Consider the following 12,241-nt stretch of genomic DNA (forward strand, 5'->3'; position numbering starts at 1 on the left):
ACAAATGCTAATTTTAAGAGAAAGCTGTAGTGATTTTTAAAGACTTTTAAAAGGATAGTCTGGTCACTTCTATTTCTAAAGCAATAATACAATTTAATTTATAATTATTATATGAATTTAATAGAGATTTGGTTTAAGATTACGGCTGTAAGATGCACTTTTAGGTCCCATCTCCCACTCTCATACTACACAAACATAAAAAAAAAAAACCTCACTAAATTTCATTCATTTCATTCTGTTAAATTTCACATTAACATTTAGTTCAAAGGTTTGAGTTCATACCAATCCAGTGTTTCACGAGGTAATGGGCAATAGCTTGTCTTGGAGGCATGGAAAAAAATGCTTGTTTACCATTCACAAGAGCGTCTATTACCTGCAAAATGTAATATGTTAATAAGTTTCTCAAATGTATAAAAATAAAAAAGTCAAAAATTCAGACACTTACCTCTTGCCTTGTGAACCAGCGAGCATCTTCGATTTCATTGTTGTCCACCTTTATGTCTGTGGATTCTGCTACTGCAAAGCAACCGATCATGAGCGATGAAGGCATTGGCCATGGCTGACAGGAAATATATTGGACAGGGCCAACAGTAACTCCACTTTCTTCAAAAACCTCTCTCCTTACTGCATTTTCAATGCTCTCACCTGTTTTAAGAAGAACATCAACCTAATCAGTTACAAAAAAACACCAGATGTGGTAGTTTTTCTGTTTTCAGGTCTGGTGTCATTACAAGAGCGACATCTAGAGGCGAATCATCGCGTGCTGCCTTTTTTGTTTTTACACGCGAGACTACACGAAGAGCGCTGTATATTATATTTGTTATTTATAATTTTATCATTTAATAATTATATTTATTAATTTCTTCTTCCTCCTTCGGCCCAATTTTCACCGGTACCCTGTTGGCTAACAATGGTATTTATTAATTTATATATTTTTATAATTCACTAAGTTTTGTTTTTTTTTTGTAATAAAGTTCAGCACTATTTTACAAGGAGTGTTTGTTTTTTATCCAGAATCCATTTTGAAAACTATTGGTTGATTTTTTTCGGTTCGATCTAACCTAGCTATCGGTATCAGTAAAATCCACTGTCGGTCTGCTCCCTCAAAAAAAAATACTTAATTAAAAAGTAACACTATTGACTCTCCCTGATTTTATAATAAGTATTTTTTTATCCCATTGTTATACTTAAAAGAGAGTCCTACATTTTGTGTTTAGTGCAAACTTCTGATTTTCATCTACCTGGTTCAATGAACCCAGCAAGACATGAAAACATTCCTGGAGGAAATGCCTTCTTTCTTCCTAGTAGGCACCGATTTCCATCTGGGTGAAGGACCAGCATGATCACAACAGGATCTGTAGTAAAGAAGCCGATAAATCTAGTGATTATTTCACTAGTGAAGATCATGATTTTTGCTAGAGAGAAGAAACATGGAGGTTACTTACCAACTCTAGGATAACAGGTATTGTGGATTCCCTGGAGACTCCTGCAGCCTTCTGTTAAGCAAGTTCTTTTGTAACCTCCTTCATCCACTTTGGTCTTACCACCACATGTTGGGCAGAAACTGTACCGGTTGTGCCATGCAAGGACAGACCTGGCTTGTGCGATGATACCTGTGCATGTCAAAGAATTAAATGCAATGATGTGTGGATTAAAAGAGAAAACCAAGTACAGGAGATTCAGATACATGGAATTACAATTTTTCAGAAGTTACTGCTAATATTCGATCTTCAAATGTCACTTATAAAGTAAAAAAAAAAAAGCAAGATATAAAAAACATTTAAAAAAGCATGTAGACCTAATCAAAAAGATGGCCCACCTGCTTCATCTTCATTTAGCATTAAGAGCCTTGGCATTGGTCCTGTAAGGAAGAAGCTGTTTGAAGCTGTGACTTTAAGATTTTCTGTGGGATTCTCCCTGGTATTTAGAGCAAACCACGCAATGAGTCCGTCTTCCTTCAACACCGGCGAAGAAGTAGTACACTCCCGCTTTTCTACTCCCAAAAAAACAACCACTGTGTCACTTTTTTCGAGAACATCTTTCACAGAGTCCCTTCCAAACCTGTAAAGCTTTAACTTGGACTGAATTTCATTCATTTCTTCTTGCTCTGTTTTAACAAAAGGATCCAAGTTATAAAACACAATGAACACAGTTTCAGAAGAAGCCTGTTTAGCCGAAAGCCATTCTGTATCAGTCCTTTTATCACTCATTCTGTTGAGATATTCTCTACTGAAGTAACTTTCATTCTCTGGAGGTTTATTGCTTGGTAGAATTCCATTAAGCGTGCCATCTCCACTGCTAGATAAAAAACGAGCAATGTGTCGGTGTCCCCAGAATTTCGCTATGTCATGGGCAGTCTGGCCAGACTTATTCATCAAGTCTTTATTACACCTGTCGACAAGAAAGGTTTATTTTAGTCAAGGAACTTTACACTTAACACTATCATTAAATGTTTACACAGCTGAGAGACTCTGCCTATCTAAGATTTATATATATATATATATATATATATATATATATATATATATATTCATCTGTATATTATGTTTTATATATTATATGTATCATCTTGGTCCAGAAGGAACGTTGTTTCGTTTCACTCTGTACAAGTTGTGTCGAGACAAAACTTTAAAAAATCCACTTTATATTATGTTATATGCCATTTTTCTTCAAGCAGTGTGATGGCAAGTGAGGTTTAGGTCCTTGCGTTACAGTCTCTCTGGTAATGCTGAGACTACACACATACCTTTGTGTCATGAAACAAACGATTATAAGGAAACATTAGAAAACGTACCCATTTAAAAGTAGCGCTTTTACCACATCAAAGTGTCCGTTTCTCGCAGCCAGCATTAAGGCTGTCCATCCTTGTCTCCCACTTTCATTGAGTAGCTGACTGGAGTGAGAGATCATACTGGAAATTGTGGCCAAGTCCCCCCTGGAAGCATAATCCAGGAACTGTTCAAGCAGCTCATCCTTAGCACTCATCTGAACACTTGTCATGTCTTAAGTACTGAAACAAAATAATAAATAATAATTATAAAAAACATTGGAGCATACATAAATGGATGTTTAATTGTATGTTTATATATGCTTAGTAGGTTTTAGGCATAAAGTATATGCAAGAATATGTTTAATATTATTAAAAGTTAACCGTTAACCGTTCAAATCTGACTCCAAAGTCGCAAAGAATGTACTATGCACCATGGTATAGGGTTGCATAAGTAAGGTGGACTGTTTCCGTCTGAAATGGTGCCCTACTCCCTATTCCCTACAATGTGTTTACACTATAAAGGTTATTGCTTGGACTCGAACCTATTTTATTGTGTAAATGTAGAAATGTAAATAACGTCACCAGATATTCTCCACAGTGTTTTAGACGGGAATCAAAACAATGCACAAAAGTCCACAAAAAGTGCACTATGTAGTAAATAGGGTGTGATTTCAGACACTTGTAAACAAGAGTCGGCCGCCGCATGTTGATGACGTACACATCACGTGACACATTGGCCTGGCAAGCCAGTTCACATGCGGACCCTAGTGGTTGAGGCAGGGGTCTGACATTTTTTTTTCTGTGTAGTCCATCCAGATGGTCACGTTCAGGGGACACTAACATTTTATTATGATTTAAAATGCATTTATTATGCCTCCTAATGCTATTATTTTGTTATGCATCGTACAGACAAATAAACATTACATATAAAATGTATATATATATATATATATATATATATATATATATATATATATATATATATATATATATATATATATATATATATATATATATATATATATATATATATATATATATATATATATATATATATATATACATATATCTTAGAAGAGCATTATTACTCTGTCATAATGACATTTTTCTTATTCATTGCTATGAAAATCAATATAAATATATGTGTGTGTGTGTGTGTGTGTGTGTGTGTGTGTGTGTGTGTGTGTGTGTGTGAGTGAGTGAGTGTGTGTATGTGTGTGTGTGTGTGTGTGTGTGTGTGTGTGTGTGTGTGTGTGTGTGTGTGTACAACAAGTAAATAGTTATAAGGCAGTGGCAGTAAGAAAATGATAACTAATAATAATAATAATAATAATAATAATAATAATAATAATAGTGGATTTTACCGATATCGATAGTTAGGTTGGAACTTTATTAGAAAAAAAATAATAATAATAACACTACATGAAAATGTGCTAAAGAATATAAATATGAATATATTCATGAATAAATATGATTATATAATTATTAATGAATAAGGGAAATTCAAGCTTGAAAGCCAAACTTTATTATTAAATACTGATATTATATGAGTTGAAAATTAAATGTTCAAAATCTATCACTGGCATTGTTCAGAGGGCCGTGGTTTTGGTCCCCTAATGTAAGGCACCAGGGCACATCTACTTCATTAAGACACAAACATGTTTTAATCAAGAATTATATACAGTATGTACATATCTGTAATGTATTAGAAAATTAAAGGACAAACTACAGTATGTGTAGACCTTATAAACAATATTTAAAAAAGCATTAAAGCATAGGTTACATTAGAAATATCTCAATTAATAAAACACATACAATGTTCACAGTCTGTTTTAGTGTTATAAATCTATCCTTGCGTTATGAATGCATTTTCTTTCATTTACATAAACATAAAAGGAATTGGAACCCTCACTTTCACCTTTACACAAACAAGGCATGCATTACAGTGTGTGGTATAAATTAGGCAGACCAGCATTTCCAGCATAATATCTTTCTACTGACTAATATACAGTATAACAACATGACATCTGTCCTTATTGACTGCATAATGGGGATTGACGTTATTGCTCATGGTGTTTTGAACAGCTGAACAGCGTGTGAATCAGAGAAGTCACAAAAGAACAAACAAGCTCATTGAAAGCAAAGTAACAAGCCACAAATCACATCAAATGTCATCATTAGTATGCACAGTATCAGTAAAACCTCTAACCTCGTTAATAAGACTTGATTAGACACCAGTGTTTAGGGATAAGAACAGAAAAATCATGTCTCTAGAAAAAAACAAAATCATTAAAAAAAAGCCTAGTTAGATGAATCCAGATTCTTTTTTATTGTATGAGAATGATCAGAATTTGGCACCAAAAATTAAGTTTATGGCGCCATTTCTGGTGTGTACTAGCCAGTGCTGACAGCTTTTAATGTTTTTCTGGCAAACATTTTCGAGTGAAAATGTTTTGCTGTAAGACATTTGGACCCCAATATATTTCGAAGAACTTCTGAATGAGACACAAAAAAAATAATGCCTTTATTTTACACAAGCAAATACAGCAATGCAGTCAAATTCTTTTCTTCACATACACTAATTTATTAGAAGGTTGTGGTTAGTCATGATAATGACACTTGGAATAGGGAAGGTTAAGTGCCTTGCCCAAGTATACAACATTAGAAGCTCAGTATTACTGGGGTTTGAACTTCTGACCTTCTCCTCTGTAACCCGGAGCCTTAACCCCTGAGCTGCTAAAACAGACTTTCGCTTACAGATGGCCACAATTATTTAGTGCATATGTGTCTAACTCAGCAAGTTTTGTTGTGGCAGAAGAGAAATCAGAGCCAAATCAGCTGGGCCATTTACAGAGGGAGAGTTTCTCAAGAGCTGCATGATGAAGGTGTGCAACGTCTTGTGTTTGACAGGAGATATTTCTATGGAGAGCAAAATATTTTAAGTTATTTCAAGTTTAAGTTGATTTATTCTGGAATAATATCCCTGTCTTTTTTATTCATACTCATGTATGAGTGTTCAATAAATGTTTATCCTGCTCGGCCCGTGACCTAAAGTGTGCTTCGAGTTTTGGCCCCCTGTGCAATTGAGTTTTTCCAGCCAAATGTGTGTTTTCTGTACTTAGATGGGGTAGCATTACATTTCTTTTCGCTTAAAGTAGTAGACCCAAACCTGTTGGATGACCACATCAACAGACATTTGACACAACGTTGTGCCTCCAACTTTGTTGTAACAGTTAGGGAGGAACCATATATGGCTGGAAGAGTCAGGTGTCCCAGTACCTTTCTCCATATAATGTACATGCATCCATCGTAAAGAATGTCACTATAGCAACATGTTTATGCCCAACACTGTGTCGGCACAGTGAGGTAACTTTTTCAACAATTGGGAAAGTGTTGATTCTTTATAGCCATAATAATGTAATACTCCACTATATTTGTGTAAATGAAAACATCTATGAAATGTGACTAATTCTTAAATAATAAACAAAATAAATCATAATTGTTGTCAAATTGCTTTAGTATAAAGAGAAACTAAACTCTCCAAATATGATTCTATGGCAAACTTTAAGTTGGTAATGGTCCTCTGCTTCTCAGCAAGTTTACATATTATATGTAATGTATACTATATATTACAAACCATATATATTTTGTATAATAAGGACATATGTAACTCAAGATATCCTTGGTGTACTCGACATGTACTGAATGTGTGCCAGTGTATGTACAGAGAGTTTTCAGACCCTACAATCTTTTTGCAGAAATGTAACCTTTACCCACAGTAGCCACATCATTGTTTGTCATTTTAGAGAAGCAAACAAATCACTTATTAACTGACCGCATTTGGGTCAGAGACCTCCCAACTGGCTTAAATCTAATAACACAAAAGGGTCTTTGTAAATAAATGCTCATGAAGGAAGAAGAATCATTTTATACTTTTGGGGATGGAAATACCTTTTAGCTGTGCAGATTCAGTCCTCAGAAACAAAACGGATTCAATAAGACCAACATGTTCTGTTTTACCCAGCCAACAGAATGAGCACAAGCTGCAATGGTAAGTTCAGATAATGTGTTTGATTTGACATAACTATATATTTTTAAATGTATTATAAGGCAAAATCAACCAATTTCACAAAGCAAAGCTACAACAAATGGTAACAAATCTAATATGCTGTGGTCTTGCTGTAAAAAAAACATCTTGTAACTGAATTTAAATAGCGCACAAAGATCAATCCACACCACTGTATTTGTTTTCTGAAATAAAAATCTAAATTTTGAATCAGAACTCTAAATCTAAATTTTAAATAAAGCAGACACTACAAGACCCACAGCCACTAAATGTTTGTTAGAGGTGCTGTTGGGAGAGCCCCCCTCCAAAAATTTTTTTAATTGTAACTAAAATTAAAAATACAATTTGAAATCACAGATTCAGCTTCTTATTGCAAGTTTTTCATTTTCAAACAGTTTATATTAGATATATTAATCACTTTTCTTTTTATCATACATACTGCAAATGTGTATGCTTAATAAAGAGGTACAGCTTCTGTTCTTTTCTTTACCTAAGTCATAATACTGAAAATGGAAGAGATGAGAACTTAAGGAAAATAATCAAATCAAATGTGCCCATGTCAGTGGACTCTCAATCTGAAATCTTGGAAAGAAGAGGAAAACCAACACTAATTAGGTATAATGTATATATGACTAGTTTAAGTAAGAACAATATCATTATTTTCATCTAATGCAGCTCCTATTGATTATGTATCATATTTTTAAAAAATTTGAAATAATGCCTTATAATAAGACATATGTAATTTATTCGGTTTGTTTCCTTTTTGCAGGTCCAGAACATTTGATCCCTCATTATTGTCACATGGCCAAAGTGACACAGAGTCAAAGACAGAAAGGAAAAAGCAACAAGGTTGCAATGTGAGTGACCGTGTGTATAAATTATGGTGAAAACGTTAAAAGTTAATAAAATACTTTTTTTAGTACTCATATTCAACAAGTAGGTTTGTGCACTTGTCAAATAACTTTAGATGGACGCTGGGATTCAGATCAAATATTATCATATGATGTTTCAGTTTCCTCGGACAAACACCCAATACCATAAAATTTTCAAAGACGTTAGTGAGAATGAGCTGCTGAAACAAAGTAAGCAAACATTTTTTATATTGTTATTAAAGTTCACCTACTTGCTTCATTTTTATGTAATTTTTTAAATGGTCAAATTTGTCAACATCTAGTAAGTATTGTGTCCACAGGTTACACATGTGCACTGCAGAAAGATATTCTCTATCAAGGGAGACTTTTTGTGTCTGATAACTGGATCTGTTTTCATTCCAAAGTCTTTGGTAAAGACACCAAGGTATTCAAATACCATTCGCTGATAAGTTCTGCATCAAGAATGCATCAGAATGTTAGATTGGTTTATATTGGGTTAAAAATTTGAAAGTCTTTATTAGTTTTGTAGTATACGTTTTATTGCATTTATTTATTTTTATACATTTTGAAAGATTAGGTGTCTATATTTTTATGTAGTTTGATAGAGCTTTTATCTTAAATTTCATGTGTTATTATTTATTTTATATTTTAGGTTTAATTTTAAGTTTTTTCTAGTCCATGGCATGACCTTGATGTGCAGTACTTTGGTAAATATCTCATTTGTTGATCTATGTTCAGTTATATAATTAACCTTTACTCAATTCATTACATGTTCCAGATTGCCATTCCAGTTATATCTGTATCAGAGATAAAAAAAACTAAAACTGCCATCTTAGTACCAAATGCACTGATTATTGCCACAGCACAAGAAAGGGTAAGTTTGCTTTTATTTGAGTTGTAAATCGCTAGTGAGGAATGAATAATAATTAAGTTTTTAATGTTTTCACAGTTTGTTTTTGTGTCATTCCTGTCCCGAGATACAACATACAAGGTTCTGATGTCAGTGTGCTCCCATTTGGATGTAAGTGTCTGAAACAGCATATTTCATATTTTGTTTTAATTCCATACATTCAATATATTGCTGGTTCCTATAATCAGGGTAGCATCTCATTTGCTTATTTTGTCACAGGACAAGTGTCTGGGAAGCATCGCTATTCATTCCTCTGTAGATGGCAATTACACAATGTTACCTTCCAGACTTCCCATGGTACTTATGCAGAATATATTTTTCTAAATGTGTAAAAATTTCACTTGGTACTTGTCAAATTTCATTTCACACAGTTGTCTTGCTTTTGGATTTGTCAGAATTTCTCAGCAGATTTGTCAGATTTGGATGGTCCAGTGGTTCAAAGGAGACAAGAAACTGGATATAGCAGTAGCTCAGACTCTCCAGATTCACCAGAGTATGAGAAAATGCCAGGTTTGTTTTATTATTTTAGGTCTCTAAAAGATTATATTGATGGAAATTCTACTTCTGAGTAACATTTAATATGGCACCTGAAAACAGCTATAAATATTTTAAAAGTTGTAAAAATATTTATCAGACATAATATGAGAGATGTAATATTAAAGGAGTTTTTTATTGTCATCTAATAACATTTGACAATTCAGACAAACGCAATGATCAGCTGATAAATGTATGTTTATCTATATTTTTAGAACTCAAACAGAAGGTTTATGACAGTAAAAGACTGAGACCAAGCTTACTTAACATTCTTCTGATGGTGTACCTATTGCTGTGAGTCATATGCCTTATTATTCAGTTTCTGCTTCAATCAGTTAAAAAGAAATGTATAAAATTATGTAAAAATGTATCAAATTATATATCAAATTAAAGAAGGTTCATTTACAATTTTGGTTTCTCATTCAGCATCTGCATTTTGGTTTTATCTTCGTGTTACATGGCTTTCAAGATCGTCTCTTTGGAAAAGACGTTAAACTCTCTAGGCAATATGGCTGAATTTACTTATGATGGGTAATAAAATAATTCCAATTATACCCAATTCTATAATTAAGATGAAATACATGTTTCTTGATCAATTGGATGCTATGTGTCATTTACAGAGATGAATACAACAACATATACTCTGAGGATCCATCTAGGATCTATTCTGCTGTTTCCAATAACCTTGTGAAGCTGGAAAAGGTACATAATTGACCTAGTGAAAAAAGTGGTTGGTTCTCCAAGAACTGTATGGTCTGCAAAGTTTTGTGTGAAAATGTAGCCTTTGCTAATAAAAGTGGTCTTAATTTTCTCTACAGATTCAGAGAGGCCTACAGAAACTACTGGATACAACAAAGTGATGCTCGATAATTCCTCAGATATCAGTCATCACTAAGTGCTAAGGTCTCTGTGTATTGGTATTGCAAGTCTGGTACTGTCCAAATATACAGTCTAACATAGTGAGTGTTTTTCTGTACATAAAAGCACAACAATCAACTTTGTTATACTGCTCACAACAATGTTGTTGTTCTTTTCTTATTATAAATGTTTTTTTGTCTCTGAAAAGCATGGCAAAAGCAGGATTGTTTGCATGCACAAAATGCTTTGTAGGATTTTGGTTTAATCCAGGAAATTATCATTTTGTTCATGCATGTGCTAGAGATACACAATGTTAGACCAAAGTGGGTTTTATATATATACCACTTCACCATTGAATGTCTAACCTTAACAGCTGGGTGGGGAAAAAAGCATGCTATACAATAATGCATTAATATATACTTTAGACACTTCCTTAAAATATAGTAGTGCACCCATACTATTGAAAAGGGACAGATTTAGTTATAATACGGTGCAAATCTATAAGGAAATAATCTACTCCGATAAAATTACATGTACATCGTATTTTTCCTTCTTTGTTTGGATTTTTGTACTATATAACATATTGTGTAAATGTAAATATATATGCCGTGTCAATATGTTGATTTTGTCTTATCGATGCTAGAATCAGTCACAGTTCAATTCCCAGAATGCAACACAGCCTACAAACTTGGACACCGCGAGCAACAACACCTAAAATACGCATACTCGTGTTCACTGTTACCATCTTTATAGTCACACACTTGAACCAATCATGAACCATACCATAAATCCACACACAGCCCTAAAGCTAACCGTAAACAATATGATGAATCTGATATATAGAATTTTGATCCTGTTTGTTTTTTTATGGGTTTTGATTCTTACCTTGCATTTGCTAATCACTTGGCAATTACCTGTTTCCTGTTATGAGTTTGCATAGTGATTTGGATCTGTTTTGAGTTTTCTAAATGAAGCTCATGCTTTCATCCTTGCTGCCTGACAGATTGAGCTGAATTCCTGGAAACTCAGTACAGTATTTTAGCGGCTTAATGAATACTTGGACAGAAATAGCCATAAATTAAAAGAAGTCATGTTTATCTTGAGTAGGTGTTTTACTGTAATAAATGTAACCACGTTATAAGAATTGGTTATTCAGGTTCCGTGTTTCAATATGTAATGTACATAAAGCATGTATACAAGCTACAGAATCCAGTCATCCAAGTGTCATTCTTCTCAGATCACAGCTTCCTACAAATACTGTATCACTGAATATCAACAGTTGTCAACAAATGACATCTATTTAGCTATTTTGGGGGCATATCATCTGTCAAGAGGTTTACATCAAAAAGACCTAGATAAAGGTGGCTTATCCCCAGCTTGAAATGCTACAAAAGATTTCTTAGATTTATCAATTTCTTATAAATAAAATAAACCAAGACAGTCATTTGGAAAAAAGCCATTTAGGCCTTTAAAAATGTAATTGTCTAAAACATAAATTTGCACACAACAATGTCAATAACGAGTTCTGCTGTAACGATGGCTGCATACTTTGATAAGGTTTGGGTACTTTGGCATTCAAAGAACACAGTAGGTGGTGATTTATTGTGGGGTAAAACGTTAAATATTAATAGTCAGGGAAATTGCTAATTTTAAATTATCAAGTCCAAAACACAGTTGCCTCGAAATCATTAGTGATACAAAATGCTAAAATCACAATCTAACTCGATGGTAATCATCAACCATTGTTGGTAACTTAGCCCTCTTACCCAAACCATTTAGCCATCTTGAAGCAGAAGGTTTTACAGCATGCGTCAATTCACTAAGGACAATTTGAGGGCAGTTTTCCTCTTTATTGATAAACAAATGATTAAATATTAAGTTAAGCTTGAACCATAGGCAATGCATTAAATGTAGAATGCTAATATCTCAGGCTCCAACAGTTCCTATGGTCCATTTATTTTGTAGGCAGAATATGTACAGATATATTTATTGTTTTACTTTATATATTTCCTTTTAACTCGTTCATTGCCTCCACAGGTATGACATCATTTTAAGGCCCTATACGTCATGGTTGGGGCACTCACAGATGTACTGACTACTGATTAGTGAATAAAGCACAGTAAGCAGATATGTGCCGCAGTACATATATGCATTCAGCAAGCCATTTGACGTCAGAAGGCCCACGCTGATTGTGACCAGGACAAAGGAGGTGGTTGTCGACATGTAAACTA

The 12,241-nt window shown here is 33.8% G+C and overlaps 2 protein-coding genes across 7 annotated transcripts; one reads left to right on the plus strand and one right to left on the minus strand.

Moving 5' to 3' along the window:
- Positions 1–97: 97 nt before the first annotated feature.
- On the minus strand, positions 98–3,472 carry nudt12 (nudix (nucleoside diphosphate linked moiety X)-type motif 12). 4 transcript variants are annotated; one of them, XM_046871670.1, is made up of 8 exons: positions 3,159–3,329; positions 2,795–3,010; positions 1,820–2,391; positions 1,446–1,613; positions 1,242–1,355; positions 446–645; positions 283–373; positions 98–185 (listed from the first exon to the last, which is right to left on the minus strand). In XM_046871670.1, the coding sequence occupies exons 2-8, from the start codon at positions 2,998–3,000 to the stop codon at positions 181–183; spliced, it is 1,356 nt and encodes a 451-aa protein (XP_046727626.1). In that variant the 5' UTR covers positions 3,001–3,010; positions 3,159–3,329; the 3' UTR covers positions 98–180. The 4 variants fall into 4 exon arrangements, with proteins under 4 accessions (XP_046727626.1, XP_046727624.1, XP_046727625.1 ...); XM_046871668.1 differs by lacking the exon at positions 3,159–3,329 and adding an exon at positions 3,353–3,472 and having other exon boundaries at positions 98–373; XM_046871669.1 differs by having other exon boundaries at positions 98–373; positions 3,202–3,328.
- A 3,164-nt stretch (positions 3,473–6,636) lies between these two features.
- Positions 6,637–11,218, plus strand: LOC124400136 (GRAM domain-containing protein 2B). 3 transcript variants are annotated; one of them, XM_046871748.1, is made up of 13 exons: positions 6,637–6,821; positions 7,308–7,451; positions 7,606–7,693; positions 7,849–7,918; positions 8,029–8,132; positions 8,487–8,582; positions 8,658–8,729; positions 8,838–8,915; positions 9,014–9,128; positions 9,368–9,446; positions 9,579–9,683; positions 9,773–9,854; positions 9,971–11,218. In XM_046871748.1, the coding sequence occupies exons 1-13, from the start codon at positions 6,712–6,714 to the stop codon at positions 10,010–10,012; spliced, it is 1,185 nt and encodes a 394-aa protein (XP_046727704.1). In that variant the 5' UTR covers positions 6,637–6,711; the 3' UTR covers positions 10,013–11,218. The 3 variants fall into 3 exon arrangements, with proteins under 3 accessions (XP_046727704.1, XP_046727703.1, XP_046727702.1); XM_046871747.1 differs by having other exon boundaries at positions 7,332–7,451; positions 7,804–7,918; XM_046871746.1 differs by having other exon boundaries at positions 6,638–6,821; positions 7,804–7,918.
- Positions 11,219–12,241: the final 1,023 nt, after the last annotated feature.

Source organism: Silurus meridionalis, chromosome 17, assembly GCF_014805685.1.
Source record: "Silurus meridionalis isolate SWU-2019-XX chromosome 17, ASM1480568v1, whole genome shotgun sequence".
Classification (NCBI taxonomy): domain Eukaryota; kingdom Metazoa; phylum Chordata; class Actinopteri; order Siluriformes; family Siluridae; genus Silurus; species Silurus meridionalis.